We start from the raw sequence: 26500 nt of genomic DNA, 5'->3' as shown, positions 1-26500 counted from the left end.
TATATATATATTTTTAAGGTGTAGTGACTAGAGCTGAACACAGAAATCCTCCAACTATACGGATGGGTAGAAAGCCATTATTGTTCTGGGAGCTTTTGATTCCTTTTGTTATGATCTTTCACAACAGGACTGACATTTTCATCAAGTATCTACCTTATTTCATATATGATTTTAGTGACTTCATGTGGGCACTCACTTAGAACACTTTACTGGAAAAGCTAATGAATAAATTAAATACATTTTACTGTTTTGGTGGAGAAGACTGTTATTTGGGAAAAGTTTGACAAATCTCTTCAATGACCAGTTATCTTTCACTGGCTTTCTTCTGAACAGTAATATCCACTTTTACATCTACTTTAATCTTTCAAGTCCACCTAAAAACACTAATTTTGTGGTTTTTATATAAAAAAACATACACACTCTTTATGGAAGAATAAAGTTAGGCATTAAATCTGCATGTTTGAATTACCAAGCAAACTGAATCTACATTTAAACATACTTTAAACAGACCTTGGGAAGTCCTGAGTAGCTGAAGTCCTATTTATTGCAATGGGTCTATTCCAGTTATAACTTAATTTGGATCTAGACATATAACTCATTACAGCTGAATACTTGCAATAGTTACTATTCGCCAAACAACATAGTGCTTGTCAAAAATAGGCACCTATAATGCTTTGTACAATTTTATCCTTCAATCTTCAGTGGCATTTATGTTTTGTGCCTTTTGAAAAGGAAGCACAATGGAAAGGAAGCAGTACTGAAAAGACAATCTTGTGTTTTCCCAATGTTACACAATGGAGAAAGACTAAAACAATAGGAGAAGTTGCATTTATCTGCCCTAGGCATTACATTGTGTAGTTTAATATAGCATACAAGAACAGGATGATGGATTGCCTTCTCAGAGTGTTATTAAGAAGAACACAATAGTTGACAACTTCAGTCTTTCTATCTGTTCCAAAACAAATGTTTGTCTATCTACAAATGAATAATCTTCACTCCCCTCCACACCTAGTTTAGCACCAGGCAACTATAATGGTTTTTCTTAAATAGTGGCCCCAAAATTATAAAACACTGAGAAATGCTGTACAAAATGCAGTAAATGATCAAAAGTTACACATTCATGTAATAATATAAGAGCTTTATTTTGGTAGATTAAAGTTCTTAAATTAGAGTTTCTGGCACAAAACCAGACAGACTTACCTACAATGTGGAAAGGCCTACAGTCAGGACCAGAAATATTGGAACAAGGATAACTGTTTTGGCATTTGGCCTCTGTACACCACCACATTGAAGTTGAAAGGAAACACACTCAAATGGGAGCAAAGTCAGGACTTTCAGCTGTAATTCAAGGGGTTTGACGAAAGTGGGGTACTAAGGATTCAATACTACAGGGGATGGGTAACTTTTAGCCCTAAAGCTGCAAGATACCCTAAATCCTTTTCTTCCTAGAACCACCTTTGACCATAGTTGCTAACAGCTGGTTGGTAATATGGTTTTTGTTGCCTTGATGTGGGAAATGTTCAAAAACAGCAACATAAACTCTAACATAAGCTAACACACACAGCAAAAAGAACAAACAAAGATCCTTGTCTGCGTGGGCCTTCAGATCAGTATTGACTCCTGGTGTATGCCTGGGCTAGCCCCTGCAGTTTTCTTGGCAAGATTTCCGAAGTGGTTTGCCATTGCCTCCTTCCTAGGGCTGAGAGGGAGTGACTGGCCCAGGGTCACCCAGCTGGCTTTGTGCCTAAGCCAGGACTAGAACTCAGTCTTCCAGTTTCTAGCCTGGTGCCTTAACCACTACACCAAACTGTATCTAAATAAGATCCTTACCCCATCCAGAAGCTTCCATGCAGAGAGTTACATCCAATCACATCTATCTGCAAAAGAGGCAGTTCTTTCCCCCACCCACTTTTGCAGCTCTCCAGGAAAATCTTGGTTCACATGATACTGGATGTAGAGCAAGTTGGATGCAGAATTGAAGAAGTACATCTACTTGGAAATACCATGGACTTGTGTAATTAGCCTAACAGAATCAGGAGTATAAATTGCAACTTAGTTAGCTGCAAGTAATAGGAAAATCTCTAATAGCCAAACAATTACAACTGAAAAAGAAGTCATATATTAAAAAAGTAGTTTTATGTTTTACTATATTGTTTGATAAAACCAAGGTGTTACGTTATGTAGCCTTGACCTTGCATTTGGTGGTATTTTAAATGCTTTTATTAAATAATTAAACAAAGATTATCATGTTCCTAAAAAAGAATTGGAGATTTTGGTCCAGGAAAAAGATTAGGATGAATTTATAGAAACTAAAAAGAAGTGTTAATCTTTTTGTGTATTTGGAATAATTCAGAGCTATTTGTCTGATATATACAATATTAACAGCCACATGAAATAGCAAACTATTTTATATAAATTTTATTAAGTTTAATACAGAATCATTCAACTATCAAGCCAGTTACTTTCTGCTTTTTTAAAAAGTACTTTTATTATAAACTAGATTAACTTTCATTTTATCCCTTCCTAAAGACAGTATTTACACCAACTACAGTCTCATACAAATAAAGTAAAATGAAAATTCTGCACAAGATTGATCACCAAATCTCAAGAGAATCCTTAGAACAGGCTTCCTTAATCTTAATCACTCTAGGCCACTATCACCATTAGACTTACTAACTAGAGGCTTTGGAAGGCATTCAGTTATGGAAGTTTACTTCAGGCAACAGTGCCCAGCAGCTAGGAAATTTGTAACCTCAGTCTGATACGTTTATTTGGCCTGTGATCTTAAGTAGCAACAGCTTAAACTACACCTTAAGGAAAATGAGATGGAGATGAGATGGTAGTATAAATACAGACTATGGGTTTTTGTTTTTATATCCCAGACTTGCAAAACTTTCTGCAGGTAAAATTAGCAGAGGAAGAACAAAATCTCTTCCTTTGCTGTGCTAGTTTTGATTCTTTGATATTGTGTAGCATTTTATTCTGCTACACATGTAAACCAGCTGATCATACCTCTGGGTTCCTTACTCAAAAATATCTGCTTAATCTATTAGAATCTAATAAATATGTAAATGAAAAACACTGTAACCACAGACTTCCTCTTAGCAGGAATCAAGTCTCCATAATGAGACTTATTTCTCTATAACACTATTGAGGATTAGATGGTTATTTCACAGAAGCATTTTGATATTCAAAACTCTTTCTGTACAGTAGTTTAGCTAGAGTAAGGAGTTCAAAGTCATATTCAAAAGGCATTCTACTCAATAACTCACAATTGCCAAATGGAAATTCTACTAATCCTTAGCAAGAAACTGTCTCCACTTCATTTATAAATCAATCTTATTCATCCAGGCTTCATCCCACAGTCCATTCAATCTCCCTAATTAATCTTACTGAAATCCATGACTCTACATTACTGGTTGATTGCTACAGTACCTTTTAATGGATTAGTAAAACCTTGTGAATAATTTTAATAAATCTGTTACTTATAAGATACTTGTCTCCCCCTCCCCAGTTAAGGTAAAAGACAGTAAACCCGAATGCCCCCCAAAAAGCCCACAGAAATCTAAACAGAGAGGATGCAACTTTATTATTAAAAAAGCATTCTGAGCAACAGAGATAAAAACTTTGTTTCCTACAAGGGATTTTCAAGACATTTGTTATCCCCTAGGCTAACTTTACCAAAAATCTCAATCTGAAACACACAAAAAAAACACCTGTACATTAATGGTTTACACTCCAAATTTATACACTGGTTCCTTCTGAAGGCTGTAACCCACATGACAAGTCGGAATTAAGACCAAGTGAGTTTAATGGGATTTACTGTCAGGTAAATAATCTAAAATTTGAGCGTCTCATGAAATGCCACCACAAATGAAATGTATACACCTTTGGTTGAGGTTTCCTGGATGCCAACGGCGCTTCTGTAATAAAACTGCATGCCCAGCTGTCCCGCAGAGAGACACAGATTGGTTTTAAAGGCTCCCAAACCTGGCAACCATCGGATCGCAGCACTGCAGACAAGCCAGCTTTCACTTCAAGCAGCGCGTGCCTGCTTTTGGGGTATTGCAAAATATCAAAACACCTCCTTCGTTTGCTACCGTTCCAGCGCCTCCCCAAAGAGGTCCAGAAAAAGATGGCACGTCTTTCTGTTTCCCTCCGGCGCCAGCTCCGCGCCCAACACGTTTCTTCGCATCCCATTTTAGCAAACAGTCGGCAGCAGTCTCGGGACCGCAAATCGTTCTCTTCCCCTCTTCCAGATTCCTCCAACGGGGCCTTTAAACCCTCACGGAAAGACGGTTTCTGGCCCTCCCTCCCTCCCTCCCGCAAAAGGCAGCCGCACAAACGAACGCTTTAAATCTATCGCCGCTGCTCTCAACCCAGCGTGTCTCGTGTCACCTTGCTAAAGACACACACATAACACCCTCGTCCCCCTCAAAGTTCGCCTCGCCTGCAAAGGTACCCCACCGCAGCTACGTCTCCTGAAAGCCTTGAGCCCAAAGCCAGGCTAACCGATCAGGCGCGGAGCCGAACCGGTCGGAAAAGCCCAGCGTCTTTCTGTTTCTGTGTCCTTTAAAGCCCGGGTAGAAATGCCTGCTGCCCCTCTCCCTTTGTGTTTTGCAGCAGCCACAAGCCCCCTTTGTCCAGCTTCCCCCCCGCTTCGCTTTCTGCCCCTTTTCTTGCCCAAGACGCCGTTTGCCCTCACCCCAACGCGCGTTTACCTCTCCCGGGGAAGTGGCTCTAGCCTGAGGAGAAGCAGCAAAGAGCACACCAGCGCCTACACACAATGGAGCAGTGAAGGACGAGCACGTTGACACCCAGAAGCAGCTTGAGCTCCGCCTATTTCACCGCCGGGCCGCACCATTATAGCTGAAGAGGGGGAGATTGATCCTAGCCAGATGGAAGAGTGGGAGGTCCAATTTAGCATATTCCAATGTTTCTGGTTTTGCTTTGTCCCTCGCGCACATATGCGTGACCGAGCCGGCTGCTCAGGCGCCGTAAAGGGATGCATTCTATATTATTTCCCCCCGTGTGCTAGTGTGGCTTTGAACCTCCCCCCAAGGTGACGCGAGCTATGAGGTCGGAGCGCGCGGGGAAAGGCTCTCGTAAAGCACAACGGGGGAAGCCTCCAAGTTGCTCCAGCTGATCGGCCGTGGTTTGTTTTTTTTCCGCTCTCCAGTGCAAGGCACGCTCCATTTTATTACTGTTGGGGGAGCGGGGAGAAAGAAAGGCAGGAAACACACAAGACAGACGATGGCGCTTCCAAAGAAAGGTGATTTGAATGAGGAGGAGAGAGCATTGCTGGAAGTCATTGGCAAAGGTGAGTCGCTTGCAACGCCCTGCCGTCTGAGCTTGCATTCGCTTGGTTGGTTGGTTGCTCGTTCAGGCCCAGACGGCGAAGCTTTTGTCTCTCGCAATTGGAATGACTGGAGGCGTCTCTTTTTGCTGATTGCGGCGAGTCACTAAGCAAAGCTCGTGGCTTAGGCCCAGGTGGCTCTTAAGACGTTTTTTCTCCGAGAGTGAGCCTAAGAGTAGCCAGATGCAGCTAAAGGAGGATAGCATCAGCAGATCGGCGGAAAGTTGCTAATTCAGGTCTTTCTGGGTACTGAACTTAAGCAGTGCGAGGCCGCTACTCAGGTGCCATTAAATCTAGGCCCGGTCGTGTATACGTTTTTGCTAATTTTTTTTAACCTGTAGTGCCGTTCTTCCTGGTGTTATCAGACATTTTAATTACTTACAAGAGGAGGCTCAATTCTTATTTGATTATTCCCAAATTTTGCTAATCATGCTAGGAAGTGCTTATTTCAGGGAATATTTTGTTCTAAGTTACAGGGAAGTACTGTAAGCTGAACCTGTGATGTGGTCAAAGCAAAAAAAACAACCACCTTTTGCCCAAAATTGTAGCAAATCTGATTAATGCATACACCTAAATGCAGTAGCAAGTAGAAAATATATATTTTATTATTGAATTGGGTTAGTGTTGGGTTAAAAACAAAAATAAAAAATGCATTCAAGACCAATCACTCTTAACCATTACAGAACAGGCTTGTCTAATGTCACAGCCCAATGCCCAAGGGAAAAAACCCTAGATTTTTCAGCACCTACAGAAGGCCCTCAGGGCTATCTGAATCTTGGGGTTATGCTGTTCCACAGGGCAGGTGCTGCAAAGAGAAGGCTTGCCTTCTGTGTCCCATTAGATGGCATGGTTTCATAGAAGGGATCTGGAGCATGCCCACACTGCCAGATCTTGTGGGATGGGCAGAAATAATTGGAGATGGGCAATCCTGTAAGTAACCCAGCCTGTTCCCTGAAGGGCTTTACTGTAAAGAAGATAACAAGCAATTTGAATTACACCCAAAAGCCTATTGGGAGCCAGTGCAGCTCAAGAAGTAATGGTGTTACATGAGTATGTACAGGATGGATTTGTGCAAAGGTGCTCCTAGCCACAGCAGCACCTTCCGTTTGAGCAGGTGCTGAGAGTTCAAGAAGACTTCTAAGATGCAAACAAGATCTACAGTATGTGGGGGAGTGCCAGTCCATCCTGAACCAATGATGGGAAATTCCCTGACCTGGAGCGGTGTCCTAAAACCTAGAGCCACTCAGTCATTCTTGGGTGAAGTCAAAGCCTGTTCTTCCCATCCAAGCTCCCATAGCCTTCAGAAACTGAGAAAGAACCTTAACAGTATAACTTGGTTTACCAAGGTTAGAGTTATATATCTGAGTAACAGCAACATATCGATGATGCTTAAGCCCATACTGACAAATGATCTCACCTAACAGCTTCATGTAGATGTTAAATATGAGTAGGGGGAGAGTAGAGCCCTGATGAACTCTGCAAAGCAGGGACCTAGGGCTAGACCTACCCCACTCCAACGCCAACTGGAACCACCCTCTCAGGAAGGAGAGGCATGTTACGGGTCCTGTCTGCTAAAGAGTTTCATCTGATGGGACCCAGGAGGTGGGCCTTTTCTGCCATGGCACCTGCCCTTTTGAACATGATTCCCCCCAAGGTGAGATTAGCCCCAACCCTACTGACATTTCAGAAATCTCTGAAAATATGCTTTTTTCAAAAGGCTTGGGAGCTCATATGTAGGATGTTGGTCCGTTCTCCCACAGTTTTGTTTTGTTTTTTTATTTGTACTTGTGTCTGTTTTTAACTGATGTTTTCATTGTTTTAACTGACTGTTTATTGTATGTAAGAGAACTATAACAACATCATGTTCCCTACTCTCAATCCTCTAAGTTGGTTGAGAAGAATACTGTGATTGATGTCATTGAAGGCCACTGGTAGATCAAGGAGGGCCAGGATGGCTGCACCAACTTTATTCCAGTTCTGCCAAAGATCATCAAGTGTGATCAATGCTGTCTGAAACCCAGCTGAAAAAAGTCCAGATAATCTATTTCTTCCAGAGCCCTCTGAATCTGCAACTTGATCCTTCCCTAAAAAGGAAAATTAGAGACAGGACAAAAATAGTGTAGTACCATTGGATCCAATAAGTTTATTGAGATAAGCATGAACCCACTTCCTCTTTAAGAACCGGTAGGATTACCATTGCTTGGATCCAACCACATGTTGGTCTCCCAGAAAGCCTTGACCTGCTAGGAGGAACATAGATATAATACACAACTAGCCATACTCACAGCCTCAAGGACCCTATACAGTTCCTGAAGACCAACAAACACTTTTCAGATAACCAAGTTAGACAATGCCTCAGTCAATGCCATAGGACCCACACAGCCAGAATGCAGCTCAGAGGGGACCCAAGTGATTTTATCCAGCAGATGCCTTAAATAGTTATCTCAGATGTTCCTCTGGCCCATTCTTATCTAGAAGGGATTGTGTCACCTTGAGCAGGGCTGCTGGTTGCCTGTTTGCAGATGTAATAAGAATGGAAAAATAGTTACGTTTTGTCACTCTTATTAGCCAAGGTAATTCTTAATAAGTTCTCTTAGCCATGCTTGGTTGAGTTAGCTCCTCATTTTCTTCCAAGTGTCTCTTCTGCTGTTTCATCTGGCATTCCTATATTTCAAGTATTAGCTAAGGCCTCAGTCAAACCATGCAGCAGATTGTCAGGAACGACTCCAAATTCCCTCTGAAACTCAGCAAAATCCATCATGTTCCTGGGGCAGACCAATCAAATAAGTCTTTCTTCTCTACAGTTGGGAGCAATTGCAAAAGCTGTCAAAAAGTGATCTGACCATGACAAAGGATTGATGCTAACATCCCCCACCTCCAGATAATGCTGCCACTACCCTGAAACAAAATCCAGATGTATTGTAACATGTGACTTCTGCAGTGACTTGGGCCTTCAGTAATCTGGATCAAATCCATGATTGCCATGAACTCCTGAGCAACCTTCAACTCTTCACCCAGGGAAAGCAGATTGAAGTCCCCCAGTAGAATAATTTTGGGGACCTCCATTATCAGTTTGGCCAGAACATCAAGCAACTCAAATGGGGAAGCCGCTATGCAACAGGGAGGCTGGTACAAAAGTAGCAATCCCATCTTAAACCTAAAGCTGACCTTAACAACCCAGTCCCCAACATCTATCCAGGCTTCAGTGATACATGCCGGGTTATCCTTCTCACCTGTTATTCAATCCTGGATGAGACAAGCCTTATTGTGAGCTGACCTGCCATTCAGTGGCAGTAGCTGGAAATCCACACCACTGAAGGTCTGATGACTAGGCATTGGGGCAGAGCTTAGGGGCTGGAATGCCAAATTGGTATAAAACACCATGACTGCTTTCTCTGAGAGTGGCTTCCTGTTTCCCACCTTATCTTATTGCCTGCCCTCCCCTCCCCAACAATCAGCCTTCCCATCTCACATTCCTTAACTCAGTTGACTAGTTTGGTTACCTTGTTAATGTGCATGGCTCTAGTTGCAAAAAGATATTGGTAGATAAAGGATTTAAAACCATAAATTACCTGCTTTATCATTCTCTCTTGTAATTAACAGATGGACTGGTGGTGGCAAAACTTGTAATTGATGACAGATTGTTTTCCTTATTCTATATTCTTTTATAATAGTATATTGATTCTGTTTTTATAATTACTTCCTCTGTGACAGCCAGTTCATGCTACCTGCAAATTATTGACATTACGAGTTTTAAATCATGTTCTTGCCAACTGCATGCTCAAAATTGCATTGAGTTGAACAGGTGGCTGCTTTGTGAAACATGGTATGTGTACCTCATACTTTCTAATGTGGTTTGCTCCAGACATATTGGACTGCACTGTCCTTAATGCTCCTAAGGTTTAGATTAATATTGTGGGGCTTCTAAATTCATCATTACTCCTAGAGGTTAAAGTGAGATATCAGCTTAGATTGATACTGTACTGGGGCATAGGTAGTCTTTTAACAATTATTGATGTTCTGGAAACATCCCATTTGGAATACTGAAATCTCCTATACAGGTGGCCTTTGAAAATAGTTCAGAAACTTCAGCCAGAATATTCATGGATATTGGGTAGCATGATCCTATTATGCCATCTTCACACTGAAAAGAAATCATCTGAGGCTTTTCCTTCAATGTTCTTGCCAGATAAGGCAATGGAGTCGCTACAACAGAGGGTATTTTTAAGTAATGATAAAAAATGGAATATATTCCCAAGAAAAATTTGATTGCTGCCAGAATTATGGTATTTTTGGCTCCAACAGTAGACCTAACTTTAGGAACTCATTTTAGACAATTGACTTGATGTCTTTGCTTTCAACTATTAAGTTCTTCTGTAGATTTTATTGATTTTATTGTTTTATTTAACTGTTTATTTGTTTTGCTTGGTATAGCTCAGGGAAATATGGTCACAGGGTAGCTTTAAATATAATAAATAAAATTGAGGGATGGCATTAATTTATGCTATTTATGTGATAAATAGAATTAAGAGATATTAGTGAATGGAAAAAAATCCCCCTTCCACAAAATCAAGTATAGTTTTATCTTGATGATTTTTTTTCATGGTACTGTGAGGTGGGGTTGATGGAAATTTTTAAGTACTACCATTTTTTTAGATTATATGCTTATATTTTTCTCCTTACAGAAATATGAGAGACTAAAATTCTTATGCAGACTTAATGCATGAATTCCACTAGGGGATTCTTCTTGGTAGGCATTGTTAGATAACTGTGGTTTGCATCAATTTTTTTCATACACACACATTTTTTTATCAAATGCCACTTTACACCAATGTACGTAGAGCAACCTAGCACTTAATAAGTTGTTTGCATACTAAATGGATCAAAGAATTATGTACAGATTAGCAGACTGACCAAAAATAGTCAGTTTGCTTTGTTTCTCAAAGGCATCAGCATCTGCCATAGCTAAATTAATTGAGTACTGAACAAATCCTGGTGAACGAGGAATCTGACAAATAGCGTTAAATGCAGTTAAGAATGTGTCCTTTAAGTGCAGTTACAGTAGGAAAAATTATTTATCTGCCCATCTTATGCTCAGGCTATGTTCTTTTAACCCACTTTAATAAGATAATTTCTAGTACTTTCTAGGAACCCAGAAACACAGTCAGTGGGAAACATGACTTCTGAGCTAATGGTCCTGCTCTACCCAATCAGTCCTCGAAGGAAATATGTTGGAGAAATAGAGTAACCGAGAATGCAAGGTTCTCAGTTGTAATGTTTACTGTCAATGTTTATTAGTCACAGAATACACTTCACAAATGCTGATTGGCTGAAGCACCCCAAGCCAGTTCTGCCATCTGCCTCACTAATGGGGGCTGAAGTTAGGCAAAGGTGAAATCCCCCAAAAGTTGGCCCTTGACCCAATTGTGTTCTTCCAACAGTAAGGTGATGTGACTGGTGGCCATTTGAGTTAAGTGTGTGCTTTGTGATTGCAGCCTTAGTCTATATTAAGAATTGGAGAAAAGACCTAATGTAAAAAACCTTGAACAAATTTTAGCCAAAATGATGTTGTAGTTTATTATCTCTTAATATAACTATTATTACTTAATAATAAGGTACATGGAATAATTTTAATTTACTGTCCTAAAGATTTTTATTAAAGTTTTAAAGTGTGTGAAAGGTCCCCTGTGCAAGCACCAAGTCACATCTGACCCTTTGGGGGGATGAAACGTTTTGCAACGTTTTCTTGGCAGACTATAGAGCGGGGTGGTTTGCCTTTGCCTTCCCCAGTCGTCACCTTCCCCAGCAAGCTGGGCACTCCTTTTACCGACCTCGGAAGGATAGAAGGCTGAGTCGATCTGAGCCGGCTACCCGAGAGAGAATCCAGCTTCCGCTGGGATCGGACTCGGGTCATGGGGAGAGTTTTCGTTTGCAATATTGCCGCCTACCACTCTGCGCCACAAGAGGCTGTTTAAAAATGTGGTATAGTGATTAAAATATTGGAATAGAGCCAGAAAAGACTCAAGGCTTAGTCTTTTATAAAGGTTTTATATTTTATTTATTTTATTTATTTATATTTCAAATTTCTATCACTGCCCATCTCTCCCGAAAAGGGGACTTTTAATATTTTATAAGGTTTGTGGGGATTCAGTTAAAAAGAAAGAGAAAAACTATATAAATACATTAAGCAACTTGGAAGAAAATGCAGAGTGCAAATATAACAAACTTTTTTATTGATTCCTTCTCATAAACTTTTTTTTCCCTTTAGGAAACACTGAAGAAGCTTCAAGACTCCTTGGCAGCAAGACTGTCTGTGTTAATTGTTTAGATGAGGTAACATTTGTGGGAATTATATTTTTGATCTGACAGGGTAAAATGTAAGTCTGCACACTGGTAGGTTCCCTTAAGCCAAATAAAACTTACCAAGAATTTTCACTACAAATTTAAGATCCAGGAAATAGCAGGTATCTGAATTGCATTTAATCTTGAGCAAGAATTATCACTTTTAGATTAGTAATAGCATTATTAGAATTAATACAAACAGTAGAAAAGCACATATAAGTTTTAGTTTCTCCAGAATTTTTCCAGTAGAAAACTTGGAAGTTTATAAACTTTTGTGTCATTTTAGTTGGTTCTATACAGTTATGATCCACCTATGGATCTTGGATATTTTTTTTTCTAATGGACCAACTCTACCTTTTTGTTTAACAGTAGTTAAATTATTATTCCTTAGTTACCCTTACATTTTTTTCATTCTTTGCTGTTAAAAAAGAAAAAAGAAATGTAAAATGCCTGAATAGAGATAGTATACAGATTTTGTTGGAATGAAATAATACCATCTTTATAATGCAATCTATGCATGTTTACTCATAAATAAGCCCTGCTGAATTTGTAGCCGTAAAAAGATTGCAATGTAACTTTTCCAAGTGCATTAGTTCTTTTAAAAGATATTCTTTATTTCTTTTGTTAATTTCAATATTAATGTTCTCCTGAGATCATTTTTGAAGCTTCTAGTTTTCAAGCTATAAAGTCCAAATGCCTCTTCAGCCTGTCTTTAATTCCAAATATGTATATTCAAATAAACCTTAGGATATTGTATTTTCAGTTCATATGTTCTAAGAAGACCTGAATATGAAATGTGTCATATTCCCTCAATCTTTAACACTCCTGTCCTCATCAGAGCCCCAGCTGGCTATCAAAAGAGAATGTGATTGAATCCATCCGGAGGCCATGTGCTACTAAAGGCAGCTCATTCTAGTAGACCACACCTGCCTTCTGATTCAGATTTGGATGTACATTTAGGTACCCATTTTCTTATCAGTCTTTATTGAACTTCCAGGAAAGTATTGCCACCCTTAGTTTAAACAGTCTTTCCTGGTCTGAGCAACCAACTTTTTTAGAACTCTAAGCCTATGTTCTATTTACTTATTCAAAATATTTCTTCCCATTAAAAAAAAATTTCAAAGTGGTTTGCAATAAAATTCAAAATAATTAAACAATATGCTAAAGCAGATTGACATTAAATAGACACTAAGATGTTATAGAAAATATCCATGATGTAATAAACAGAAAATTCATAAAAGTGCATAAAAGTTGCAATCATGAAATTAAAAATAAAGGAAAAAAAATTGTCTTTAATAGCCGGGTTATATTAAGGCAGTGGAGTTAAAAATATTTTTGTGAAGCCATGTAACAAGGTGAATATTATACTGTTACAGGTAGTCCTCACTTAACAACCATTCATTTAGTGATAGTTCAGACTTACAACAATGCTGAAAAGAACGACTTACAACCCGTACTCACACTAATGGCCATTGCAGCATCCCCACGGTCATGTGATCACAATTTGGACACTTGGCAGCCAGTTCATATTTATGACTGTCACAGTGTCTCATGGTCACGTGATCACTATTTTCGACCTTCCCGGCCAACTTCTATCAAGCAAAATCAATGGGGAACGACATGATTCGCTTAATGACTGTCAGGAAACCAGGCCAAGAACCATGCTAAGCCGGTATTCCAACTCTAGTTCTTCATTGTTCTCACCTTACAGACAGAATCTTGCCAGACTAAGGCTACTCAACTAACCTAAGGGAAAATAACACAGAAGGGCTCTAGGGCAGAGCTACCCTGAACCTTTTAACCTTCCCAGCAACAGAGTCTGGGTTGTGAAGCCTCTTATTAGTCTGGAATGTGTTTCCTCCTTGGGAACCAGTGGCAGCGCTGGAATCCACCACAATGACCACGTGGTTCACTTAACCCCTGTGGTGATTCACTTAACGACCGCTGCAAAAAAGGTCATAAAATTGGGTCAGAATTTACTTAATGACCGCTTTGCTTAGCAACCAAAATTCCAGTCCCAGTTGTGGTTGTTAAGTGAGGACTACCTGTGTACTGTTCACTTGCATTCTCACCTGGTTTAGGGCTACCTCACACTTTAGCTTTAGGAAACAACAGAATTAATACTTTTTTTGTCAGTCCATGTAACACATCAATATTGTGTGTCTTGCTGTAGTACTACAACTGGAAAACAAATGGACACTTGCCTTTATACCCTCTTTCATTAGCATGGGATGACCCCTCTAATGCATGCAGCATATAAAGGTAAAGTTGATATATGCAGACTGTTGTTGCGGCACGGAGCTGATGTGAACTGCAATGATCATGAACACGGATATACCGCCTTAATGTTTGCTGGACTGTCAGGTAAATACAGCTTTTTCCCTTTTCTGTTACCTATAGCTACCTATTTATGCAAACAAGAAGCACTGTTAGTTCTTTTCTGGGAGGCTACAGCAGTGTTATGAAGAGTTTGCTTTTAAATATATCAAAGTGGTCGTCCTCAGTATGATCGGATGCCATAAAAATCTCTTAATGATGCATATATTTTTAAAAATTGTATTTTATTTTTCTTTGAGCTGTGCTGGTAGAAAAACAGCAGATGGTAATGGAATTTGAGGAGATCAGAGTTTGTTTTTGTGGGGTATTTTAATCTGTTGTAAGATCATGGAGCTTGATTTAATATAAATAATTGAGGGATGTGTCTTGAGCGTGTCCCTGGAACCTGGCTGCTTTCTCATCCATATACTAGGATGACTTTTGGTGCAATAATCACACATTTTTCTCCTAATGGGGGAACATGCAGAATCAAGTCTTTGGCATCAGAATTGACCAGAGGAATGGTGGAGGGCAAGGAGAATAGCAGCCAAATAAAGTTCTAGGGAGCAAGAGTTGAAGACAGTTTGTTGATGCTTGTTGCATCTTTGCAAAGAGAAATGCCCATGTTCTGTGACTGGATGCTTCCAACTGAAGCCACAGTAGAGGGAGAAAAGAATTTGAGCCTGTGTAATTAGTTCTGTTGAAAAACTAAATGTTTGGTTTCTTCCTTGTTAGTAGAAGGGTTAGGTTTCATTGCCTATTGGAGGTAACCATATTTCACTAACAGTTTGTGCATACATCTTTAAAAAGTCTAAATAAAGCTTCTTCATTTAGGCAACAAAGACATAACCTGGATGATGTTAGAGGCTGGAGCAGAGATGGATGTTGTCAATTCTGTGGGGAGAACCGCAGCTCAGATGGCTGCTTTTGTGGGTAAAGACGAAGGGTGTCTCTGTCTATTTTTCATGTATTTGTTGCATTTTTAGCCCAATCTTCTGCTTGTGCAAATATTCAAGGTGTCTTCTGTCCTTTCTTTAAAACTATTCAGAGAATGGAGCTTGATTTGCACCATACATTAAATTAGATCAATGTGACAAAATGTGATTTTTTTTTGTAAGAAGAGCCTTTCACTCTTCCTTTTAAATAACATGTCCATTTTGTTTCTGAATATGTGCTACTTTCATATAAAGTTGTGAGATATTTCTAGAAGTATTAAATCCTTGTCTGGTTACAGATAATTTTTAGAATGGATTTGTATAGAGCATTTGACTAAACAAACACTAGCCTGTAAAATGGGAACGAGTTTAAAATTACACGTCCAAAATGAATCTTTCTATTTGGGATCCTGAGTTTTCTGTACATGAGAGTTGATTTGATTCTATCAATTATTAGCTAATAAGTTATTTTTACTCTCCTCAGTATTTTTAGCAAACTATGCTTCATCACCAAATGACCAGTTTTAATCATGAATTAATAATTCTATAGTCTTTCACTTCATAAAGGGAAATAATTGTCTTTCTTTAGGTCAGCATGACTGTGTAACAGTTATCAACAATTTCTTTCCTCGGGAAAAACTAAACTACTACACAAAACCACAAGGACTAGATAAAGAGCCCAAACTCCCAGTTAAACTAGCTGGACCTCTGCATAAGATCATTACAGCTACTAATTTGCATCCTGTTAAGGTACAGTATGCCCTTATTTGGACATGGTTTCCTGTTATGTTGCCAGGTAATTGGACCTGCAAGAATAAAACTAATCCTGTATCACACTTAATTTGTGCCTTCTGGTTGATTTCATGCTTCTGAGTATTTTTATCAGTGTATAGTCCAGTCCTCTGCACTGGCTTTAGTGTCTCATTTTCACATGATACTGTATGTATGTAAAATACTGTACATCCCACCTGAAATTCACAGACATTTTTTCTGCTGTGGTATCCTCAGTTTTGTTATCTTTAAGAGATCACAGATTTTTGAATGTATAGACCAGTGTTTTTCAAACTTGGCAACGTTAAGATGGAGTTCAACTCCCAGAATTCTCCAGCTGGCAGGAATTCTGGGAGTTGAACTCCACCCATCTTAAAGTTGCCAAGTTTGAAAAACACTGATATAGACCAAACTTTCTCAACTGGTTGCCCTCTAGAAGTGTTACAATTCTTAAAGTCTAGTGGTTAAGGCAACAGGCTAGAAACCAGGAGACTGTGAGTTCTAGTCCCACCTTAGGGATGAAAGTTGGAGGAGGAGGAAAGAGTATTTGGTATGTTTGCGACCTTCAGTTATTTATAAAAATAATAAAGGCGGGATATAAAATAAAATATAAATAGATAAACAATTAGCTAATGGCCATGCTGGGTTGGAATTTTTACAGTTGAAGTCAGAATACATCTGAAGGTTACTAGGCTAGGTAGGCTCATGTCCGTTCTTCTGCTAAACAAAATCACATTAAAACAAAGTATATGCCAAAGTGTATGTGAGGTTTATTTTAGCTATGAAACAGTTCTTACATATTTTCAGCAAGAGGCGTGTGCTTGCCTGATAGAACATTGTTTTCAGGTACCAGTTGAAAGATCCATTTAATATGATTATTGTTTATTTTATTATACTTCTACTCTGCCTTAATCAAATGACTCTTGGTGGATTACAGGATGGATGGAGATAGGTAGGTAGGTAGGTAGGTAGGTACATACATACATACATACATACATACATACATACATAAAAAGTTAAAACATCCACAGTGAGGTTTAAACCAATCATAACAGTGATAACCACAACAGCCCTCACATAGAACTGTAAGGACACAGAAAAATGACAAGAAAGAAAAAAATAAAACAAGAAACGGAAAGCAAGTTGGCATAAACTATTGACTCGAGGACAGGCCCAGTGAAGCAACTCAGTTTTTAAAAGGTTCTGGAAAACCAACATGGACAAAGCCAGTCTGATCTCCATCAGGAGGCTGTTCTGAAGTACTGGTGCTGCCACAGAGAAACAATGTCATCTAGCCTCAGCCTCCCAAACCTCTCAGAAGTGTGGAATTACACGAAGTTTCTCCCTAGCGGTTCTAACTGATTGGGCTGGTACAGGTTAGAGCAGACAGTCTGGAAGGTATTGTCATGAGTACTGATGGTGAGCAGGAGGGGGCCCCTATCCAGGGGGGAAAACGCATGCGTAGTACTGAGGAGTTAAGCAGCCATTCAAAGAGACACAGATCAGACCCGCCTTGACTTTTGGGGTTTATCTGTCTGGGTTTTTCCCACGCTTCTTCAGTTTGTTAGGATTTTATGTCTAATGTAGCAGTAATAAAACACTAGAGACCTATTCCTTGTCTCAGCGTGGTTCCTGGCTGTTAGGACAGGTATACAGATGCCAAGCCATAAAGGGCTTTATAGGTCAACACTAGCATCTAAAATTGTACTTGGAAACTTACTGGTAACCATTGCAGGCCTGCAAAATTGGTGTTATATACTCCCAGAACAGGTGCCAGTAAGCACATGGGGTGCCGCATTCTGGACCATTTGCAGTTTCCAAGGAGACTGTAAGGACAGCCCCATGGAAACTCTATTGTAGTACGTAATATGTGTGATAATGAGGGCCTGGGTTACTGTAGCTACAGTAGGTCCTGTTGCCACCATTGTGCATTCACCATAGGCGGGCACAGGTCCCTCTGGCCGTGGCCTCCATGCACCACTCAGTTTCGCTGGCAAAAAATATAGCTTGATATTTATTGACTAAACATCAGCAAACATCAAAATATTTCACTGGCAGAAACAGGCTAAGAGGGAGGGAAAAACAGCAAGAAAGAGATGAACAACAGGCAACATCTTATATTTGTCTCTATCAAAAGGCACAGAACTTTGCAGAGCCATTGGAAACAATACTGTGGGTAATTAGCATGGACAGAGTGGCCTTTGGTTATTCCCAGTTTAACCCTTTTATGTATATAGCAATTGCAGAATAGTGATTGAAAGTAGGACATCAGGTGATCCCACCTCTCTTCTGCACCATTAAAGAAACAATTTGGTGGATGGAGATGATGCATCCCAAGTTTATTTCTTCTTAAGCAAAACAAAAACACAGCACATGCAGTCCTGTTAAACTGAGCCTTTACTAGTTACCTGTAATACTTGCTTTAAACAATTCAGAAAGTAATTTATTTTATTCAGTCTTTACAGCCACCCATCTCACATTCATGACTCTGGGTGGCTTACAGTTAAAACATACCAAAAAATAAAAAAATCAATCATAGAAACAACAAATGTTAAAAACAACACAATTAAAAACCTTAGAGTAAAGGCACTGGGAGAGCACAGTCATTTACAAACAGTATAGCCATTTTATGGGCTCCACACCTCTCTCTGATCCCCAGGCCAGATGGCAAAGCCAGGTCTTTGGGCCGTTCTGGAAGGCTATAACAGTCGGGGTCAGCCTGACCTTGGGGGGAATGATGTTCTACAGGGCACATGCAGCAGCAGAAAGGGCCCTCTTCCTGGGTACCATCAGATGACACTCTCTAGTAGACAAGCCTCTTCTGCTGGACCTGATGGTGGCCAAGCTCCAGCCATGTAGGGTATCATGGTTATAGGTTATCACCAGCACCTTGAAAGCAAAGCAATTTGGACCTGGAAGCAAATTGGTAACTAGTGCAGCTTGCAGAGCACAGATGTAGATGCACGCATAACTGCCTGCACCAGTGCATTTTGCACCAACTGAAGCTTCCGAATACTCTTCAAGGGCAGGCCCATGTAGACTACATTTCAGTAATCCATATGAGAGATGACCAGGGCATGAGTGAGTGAGTGTAGAGCCTCAGATCCAGGAAGGGGCGCAACTGGCACGCAACTCAAAGCTGTACAAAGGCCCTCCTAGCCACGAATGCCACCTTTTCTTCGAGCAGGAGTCATAAATCCAGAGAACTCCCAGATTATGCACCACTTTGGGGAAGTACAACTTACTGTGTGTATCTCTTGTTAATGTTTTCTATAGATTGTGTTGCTGGTGAAAGAAAATCCTCTTTTGGCAGAAGTTGAGGCAATGCAGAAATGCTACAAAGTATTGGATCTGATCTGTGAGAAGTGCATGAAGCAGAGAGAGATGAATGAAGTCCTTGCAATGAAAATGCATTATATTAGCTGCATTTTCAAAAAATGTATCCTTTTCCTTAAGGAACGAGAAGACAAATTGGATGGATTAATCAAAAGGTATGGTTGTTTTTCAGTAGATGGCTGTTTTCAATACAGTATCTTACAGGCTCTGCACAAGTACAGATCCTTGTTACAGAAGCTAGCTATGAAACTGGAGCCTTCCCATTAAGGTGATATAAATTAAACAAATAAATAAAGTCACTGGAATGGATGCATGACAGGTAAGGTAAGGTGCGTCTTCCTTCTCAGTTTTGTATTAGTTAGCTGCAACTGAAGGAAAATTCACATGGTTATACATAGTACATTCTTTGGAAATTAGGGTCCAGTGCTGTCATCTTTTAGGTAAATGAATATACAGCCCTCACAAAACTATTAATGTACAGTAGGTATGTGCATTGTAGCTTTTTCTTATGCTATGATCTTGCACATACAACATTTGCACCGTGAGTAGGAAGAAAGAAATGTGGGCAACTTATGTAACTTCAGCTGTATTCACCTTTAATTTCAGCCTGTTAAAAGGCAGAGAGAGAGATGGTTTTCCAGTTTATCAAGAGAAGATCATCAGAGAATCTATTCGGAAATTTCCTTACTGTGAAGCTACCTTGCTTCAACAGCTTGTGAGAAGCATTGCTCCTGTTGAAATTGTGAGTGTGTGAACAGCATGCCTGTTGTTTTGAACCAATTGGCCCAACATTTAGAATCTACCATATAATTTCTTGGTGTGCATTCTTCAGATATGTTCTCTGTAACCAAATTCTAATTTTTAAATGTGAGAAAGTGTGGGGGGGGAGCTTAGTTCCTGCAACTGTGGTTCTTCGAGTGGCTATCTCAGAGAAGCATTCTGTACTTGCTCCCAATGTTTTTCAGAAATGTGTCTTTCCTTTTGCCTTAGCTCAGCTCCTGCTAACCTTTCAATTTCTAAGACTCATATTGTTGTTGTTAGTTGCCGTCGAGTTGTTTACAACTCGTGTAGCAGCCATGAAAACTTAAGATACCAGATGATATTATGGACTATTCTAGTCTCACCCAGCTACTCCTTTGGAGGCAAATCAACTAGCACTTAGCACAAATAGGAATCAGTCTGGCTGCTGGTGCGGGGGAAGCAATCTAAGCAGATGCTTCAGTGCCTGTTAAAAGGCAGCACCTCATGCAGCTAGATAGCTTACCTGAGAACAAGCAGGCAACAAAGATAAAGCAGCAGCAGCTGAATTTCCAACCCTATGCTGCTTTGTCCTTGTCTTCCCTCTTCAATTAGCATAAGGAGGGGATATGGAATCATGCCTTACAGATCCTCACAGGTCTGATGGAAGGCAGCGAGGGCGGCAATGTAGAGAAGAATGGTGGCAACATCCCACAGAGACAAAATATGTCTTCTTAATAGCACATAATAGAAAACAGGATGAGTAGTAACCTGCTTGTTAATCTCATTCCATAACTGCCCAACTCAGGAAGAAGCCCATTTCAGGTAATAGATCAAAGATATAATTGCTCAAAAATATTAAGAAGGCAGAACACCTTGTAAGAACTCTTGGCACTTTAGGTGATTGGTTCAGCAGTTACATAATCCAGCAATGAGCGTGGGCATCAAACCGTCAAACCTTCCAACAGATTGTTTCCAGATTTAGATATCTGCAGGATAATACATAATGTCCCAATTCATGTCAAGATTCACCGCCAGGGACATACAGTTGGAGGCTTTCATGACAGGCTGGCTGATGGGCCTTCTGTATGCCTTTTCCTTTATTATGATAACTTCCAAATAACACAGAAGTTCTGACAAGCAGTGTTCATAGTTATTCTGGTGATACCTGGCCTTGGTGCCCTTGGTTTCCAGATCATCTAGATCAGAGTTTCTCAACCTTGGCAACTTTAAGATATGTGGACTTCAACTCCCAAAATTCCCCAGCCAGCAGGTAAGTCCACCTATCTTAAAAAGGTGTTCAGGAAAGCAGACCCACTGATGAATAACCTAAATTCTGTGGGCATGGCCAGGCTCTCAGACAGAGTAGGTTTGGCTAAGACCGTATGACTTGTCCTTGTTTATCTTAAAATTGTCAGTGTTGAGAAACTCTGATCTAGATTAAGCAGAGTGGGATTGAGTAAAGTTACTCAATCTACTTATAGTGTGTAGATACCTTAAATGAAACCTCTATTAGGTCTTTTCAGTGGGAACAGAATTTAGAAATTTTGCCCTAAATCATTTCATCCTCTGCAGGATGCCTGGTATTAAGGTAGATTCATGTAAGGTGCTTTTAAAAAAAAAAACTGGAGGGCAGTTTTTTTCCCTTTGGGCTTGGAGTTATAATTGTTGTAAGCAAACTTGAAAACTGCAGTTTTGTCTCCCCTCCTCTCTCCAGGGTTCTGATCCTACAGCTTTTTCTGTACTTACACAAGCTGTTACTGGCCAAGTAGGTTTTGTAGAAGCTGAATTTTGTACAACATGTGGGGAAAAAGGAGCAGACAAAAGGTGTTCCATATGCAAAATGGTAAGAATATGCAGGTAAACTCTAGTAAACAAATCTACCCTCCATTACATACTATATATACATAACCCATACTCAATTCACCTTTAAGTTAAGCATCATGCAAAACACAACATGCAAAATGTGAGCAAAAGAGATCACCTCTTCATACTTTATTATCCTTACAAACCATTCATGCTTCTGCCATATCTGTACATTAATTCATATTGCCTTTTGTTCTTCACACTTTGTATGTCTCTCTGAGGTTTTCACAACCAATTGTGTCTTGGTCTTCCTCTTGACCCATTCACTTTTCCTTCACATATGTTTTATAATTCAGTCCTCATTCATTCTGTCTGCAATCGTATCATCTTAATACATTTCATACTGGTCCCTCATCAGTTCATTCTTGCCCCCATCTCGCTTATCTCACACACTTCTATAAGCATCCCTGTTGCATTCAACTTTTTGTTTTTCTTGACATATACAACTCCCATGTCCATGTAACAGTGGCAGAAACCCATTCTCACATCCAACCATTTTTGCTTCTTTCAACAAAAGTTTATTTCTACCTACTTTTCTGCCATCACTTGTATGTTCTAATTTTTTTCCATTTTCTCATCCTTCGTAAATATTTACCAAGGTACACAAAATTACCTACAAATGAGAGACTGTTAGAAATAGTTATTTATTTAAAAGATCTCAGTCCTATTTTTAAAAAATTGTAAAGGGATGCTTCTGGCACCTTAGGTAATTCAAAAATAGCTCATTTTAAAAATCAAAATGGTAACATAGTTTTGTTGACTTTCAGGTCATTTACTGTGATCAGACCTGCCAGAAAATGCACTGGTTTACCCACAAGAAATCATGCGGCACGCTAAAGAAAACTTATGAGAAGCGGATGGTAGAAGCAGCCAAAGAAAAAAATAAAGGTTGAGGTGCACTGTTATTTCAAGAGCGTTTAGGAACATGTCCTTTGCGGTGGGAAGTATCTTCAAAACAAACTAATAACTAAAACAAATGCTGTATTAAAAAAAACCAGCACATGTCTGAATCTTTGCACTAGTAGGAGTTTATTACATTTTTATCTTTGTCAACATTCATACCTCTCCCTCTCATACCACATAATAAGCTTCTTCAAACAGATTATCTGTAGAAAGCATTTTGTTGTGTGGTACTGTTAGCAGCAGTTTCTTGATGAATTTTTTTCAGATAGACTTTGGAATCTTGAGCTCTATGCTAATACTCTTTCTCGATTTTAATCTTTTTCTTGATGTTTTACTTCCACCTGAAAATTTGATTTTTGGCAACTCTGAATATTGGTTGGCTGTCAGTCTCCTTGATCAAGGTTTTATATTGGCTGTCTTGAGAGGTTCAGTTTTTGAATTATTTTTATCTATTTTATTGTTTTTCGGAAGTCATTTGCCACTGCCTCCTTCCTAGTGCTGAAAGAGAGTGACTGGCCCAAGGTCACCCAGCTGGCTTTGTGCCTAAGGTGGGACTTGAACTCAGAGTCTCCTGGTTTCTAGCCTGGTGCCTTAAACACTTCACCAAACTGGCTCTCATTCAGTTTTTGAGTAGGAATGAAAAAATATGCAATTTACAAATTAGCTTAAGCATTTGTATTGTCAAACAGTACATGATGTCGTCCTCACTAAGGAAACCAGAACAGGAAATCAACTCCACAGGAAGATTAGGGCTACAGGTAGTCCTCACTTAACACTTGTAATTGGGACCAGAATTTCCATTGCTAAGTGATACAGTCATAACACACAACGTTACATGAACGCACAGCTTAGCAACAGAAGTTCTGGCAGTCCCCAGTTAGCATTGTTAAGTGAGGATCTCACATGATCGTGACTTCTGACGAAGTTTGAATGGTTGCTGAACGAGTGGTTGTTAAATGAAGGCCACCTATGCTTTTATTGAGAGTAGCTATAACAGAATTTTATGAAACTGATTGTGCTGTACTTGTGCCCATGCGTGCATGCACACACACACACACACGCACGCACCTTCACTATTCTCCAGTGGATCAGGAAAGTGTATACCTGAGCCACTTCTGAATATCTCGTTTCTCAGGACTTAAAAAAATATTTCAGCCCGTTGCCTATGTAATATTTCTGTCAAGGGCATATTCCTAACTCTCTACCCATAATTATTGGCGAGATCCCTGTCAGCAAATAGATGCCATGTGTGCAGTAGGTAATACCTACAAATTTCACTCCAACAAATAATCTTTGAGCCTTGTGAGGTAGTCCAGACAAGAAGCACACCCAGATGAACTAATTCTATTTTTTTAAAGGTTATATTAATGGAATCTTGCAAGTCTGAAAGTACATTTCTCCCCTGTCACCTTTACAATGCAAGAAACTAGGGAGGATCCTTTCTAAGATGTTTGCCACTCCCACATTCCCGCTGTGGGCTAAGCTGCCTCTTATCCAACCATTGCCCTGGCTGCAGTTCTTCCCCATCTCCCAAGGTAATTCCCACATACTGTTACATAATCTGATTGAACCCATACACTCTGAAACATAATCACACACGCCTACTCATTTTATTCTCCAATAGTAGCTATCTGCTTTCCATGTTTCTGTTTTGGAGACATGATACTTTTACTGTTAAAAGAATTTCACTAACACACAGGGTACCACATTTTGGTTAAATTAGACCTTTTAATTTATTTTCATATTGACAGAGATATTACACAATAGCTTCCAGTATTAGTTGGAATTCAGATAGGATGGTCCCAGTTTTCTGTATTACTTATCAAAATGTATATGGCTGTTTCACTTGACACATGGTTGTTTTCACTCTAGATGCAGCACAAACTGCAGAATCTACTTTAACAAGTGAAGAACAGTTGACCTCTGAACCTCAAACTCATAAGGACATGGAAATAAAAAGTATAGGAGATCAAAGTGAAATGATTCCCAACATGAAAACGACTGCGTCATCTCCAGCAGTTGCTAACTTCCTTGAAGAGGAAACTACTTCAGCAAACATTGTTAATGAAAAAAATCAAGAATCTGAAGAATAAATAAACTGCTTTTTAAAGGATATGATCTAGATTACAATCTATAGACTGTAGGTTTCACAACACTTAGGAGTGCTCAGTGACATACTGTATGTTCTACCATATGTCAATTTTTTTGTCAAGTGTAACTGTCCCAGAATTGTAGATTGTGATAAGAGCTTAACCAGCTGGTTAAAATCAGAATAGCATAAACCCATCTGTTTTTGTTCCTATATACCTTACATACATTTAAAAAACAGTTGAAAATAGATTCATGTTGTAGTACAAGAAAAGCTTTCTATTCAGCTAAGCAACTTAAATTTTGGTGTAATAAAGAAACTTCCATAATCATATGGGATGCAACAACTGAAATATAAATACATTGAGATTCCTAGTCTTCACCTAGTTTTTGAACATGTTTTGCTATTTGCTGTTTCTGTTAAACAATACTGCTAATCTATAGTTTAATTAACTTTAATTATAAGGTTAAAAAGTTCTCAGTTACAGAGCTTTTTTAAAAAAACCCATCGATCGTGTTTGCTAAAAAATTGAATAAAAACTTGGCTGTATTTAAATAAGTACATTAGTGATGCTTTAGTAATATAATAAAATGAATCTTTGAACAATATGTTATCACATATAAAGATCTGGAGTAGAGAGGTGTGTATAAACTTGAAGCCAGATTTACTTGGGGGTGGGGGGAGATAAGGGTAATACAACTGAATTCCACAAGGTTTCTTGAACTATGCCTGACTTTTGTTGTATCTCAAACACTCAGATTCTACTTTTAGGAAAAAATAATAAAAGCAGACTTCTTCAACTTGGTGGTGTTGAAACTATTCAGAAATGTCAATGTCATGTAAATTTCCCTCTCCAAATGGAATGGAAGTACAAATTATGCAGGACAGCTTTTTATTTAGAAAGACTGGAACCACATTTTAAATACAGTACAAGTTGTCCAAAGTTTACCAGTTCACTGCAGTGCCTATGCTTTCAATGAGAGAGAAATATAGGTATTATGGTGTGGAGAAGAACTACTCATTTACATACAACTGGCTCCCTGATAAATTGGTATAGATTTTTCACCTGTGCAGTAGACTACAGGCAGTCCTACTTAACAACCATTCAATCAGCAACCGTTCGAAGTTATGACGGCACTGAGCGAATGGTACTTACACCCAGTTCTCAAAGTTAAGGCCATTGCAGTGCCCCCATTGTCACATGATCAAATATAGGGTGCTTGGCAGCCTGCCTGTATTTACAACCGCAACATCTACTTCAATTCCCCCCCTGCCTATCCCCCCCCCATCTCTGCCCTTTTGGCCACCCTGCATCTTGCTGCCCCAGCTGACCTTCACCGTCTTCTGCTGCTGCTGACCAGGCACCCCTAGCCCTGCCCTTTGCGAGATAGCTGCTGGCTGCGCAAGGCCTTCTTCCCAAAGCCTCAGGAAGGCCTCATGAGGCTTCAAGAAGTATGAGCATGGCTTTGGGAAGAAGGACTTGGGAGGGGCCGGGCCCAGCATGCCTCGTCAGCAGCGGGACAAACAGCGACGGTCAGCTAGGGGCAGTGGAGCGCAGGGCGGCAGGTGTGCAGGGCAGCCAAAAGGGGACAGATAGGTACAGGGGGAGTTGAAGCAGAGGTGAGCGTGGCAGGGCAGAAGAAACTTGAGATCCTTGCCTAACGACAGCATGGTCATGGCCTAACAACCACAGTGGGACTACTGAAACCTGTCGCTAAGCGGTGCGGTCACATGATGTTTCACCTAACGATTGCATAGCTTCGTGTCAGAAATCCCCAGTCCAAATTAGGGTTGTTAAGCAAGGACTATCTGTATACAGTTTGTGAAAATCCATATTCTGCAGACTGA

The 26500-nt window shown here is 39.7% G+C and overlaps 2 protein-coding genes across 2 annotated transcripts in view; one reads left to right on the top strand and one right to left on the bottom strand.

Moving 5' to 3' along the window:
• BZW2 (basic leucine zipper and W2 domains 2) overlaps positions 1-4804 on the bottom strand; it is a 50798-nt gene extending 45994 nt beyond the window's left edge. Inside the window, exon 1 of the mRNA XM_063303727.1 lies at positions 4722-4804. The gene's annotated coding sequence lies outside the window, so the exon portion shown is untranslated. The remainder of the gene's footprint in view (positions 1-4721) is intronic.
• Positions 4805-5062: 258 nt separating this feature from the next.
• ANKMY2 (ankyrin repeat and MYND domain containing 2) lies at positions 5063-25026 on the top strand. Its single transcript, XM_063303724.1, has 10 exons — positions 5063-5320; positions 11625-11689; positions 13924-14062; positions 14849-14947; positions 15539-15699; positions 18997-19211; positions 19663-19798; positions 21512-21640; positions 22428-22548; positions 24436-25026. The coding sequence occupies exons 1-10, from the start codon at positions 5254-5256 to the stop codon at positions 24654-24656; spliced, it is 1353 nt and encodes a 450-aa protein (XP_063159794.1). The 5' UTR covers positions 5063-5253; the 3' UTR covers positions 24657-25026.
• Positions 25027-26500: the final 1474 nt, after the last annotated feature.

The sequence above is a fragment of the Candoia aspera genome, chromosome 4, assembly GCF_035149785.1.
Source record: "Candoia aspera isolate rCanAsp1 chromosome 4, rCanAsp1.hap2, whole genome shotgun sequence".
Taxonomy (NCBI): Eukaryota; Metazoa; Chordata; class Lepidosauria; order Squamata; family Boidae; genus Candoia; species Candoia aspera.
The sequence above is the reverse complement of the archived record's forward strand: the minus strand, read 5'-3'. Positions and strand labels throughout refer to the sequence as shown.

Coding starts and splice junctions, on each gene's coding strand:
- ANKMY2 (XM_063303724.1), top strand. CDS start 5,254: ATGGCGCTTCCAAAGAAAGGTGATTTGAATGAGGAGGAGAGAGCATTG. Junction 14,063..14,848: donor AATGTTTGCTGGACTGTCAG/GTAAATACAGCT, acceptor TTCTTCATTTAG/GCAACAAAGACATAACCTGG. Junction 21,641..22,427: donor GGTGTTCCATATGCAAAATG/GTAAGAATATGC, acceptor GTTGACTTTCAG/GTCATTTACTGTGATCAGAC.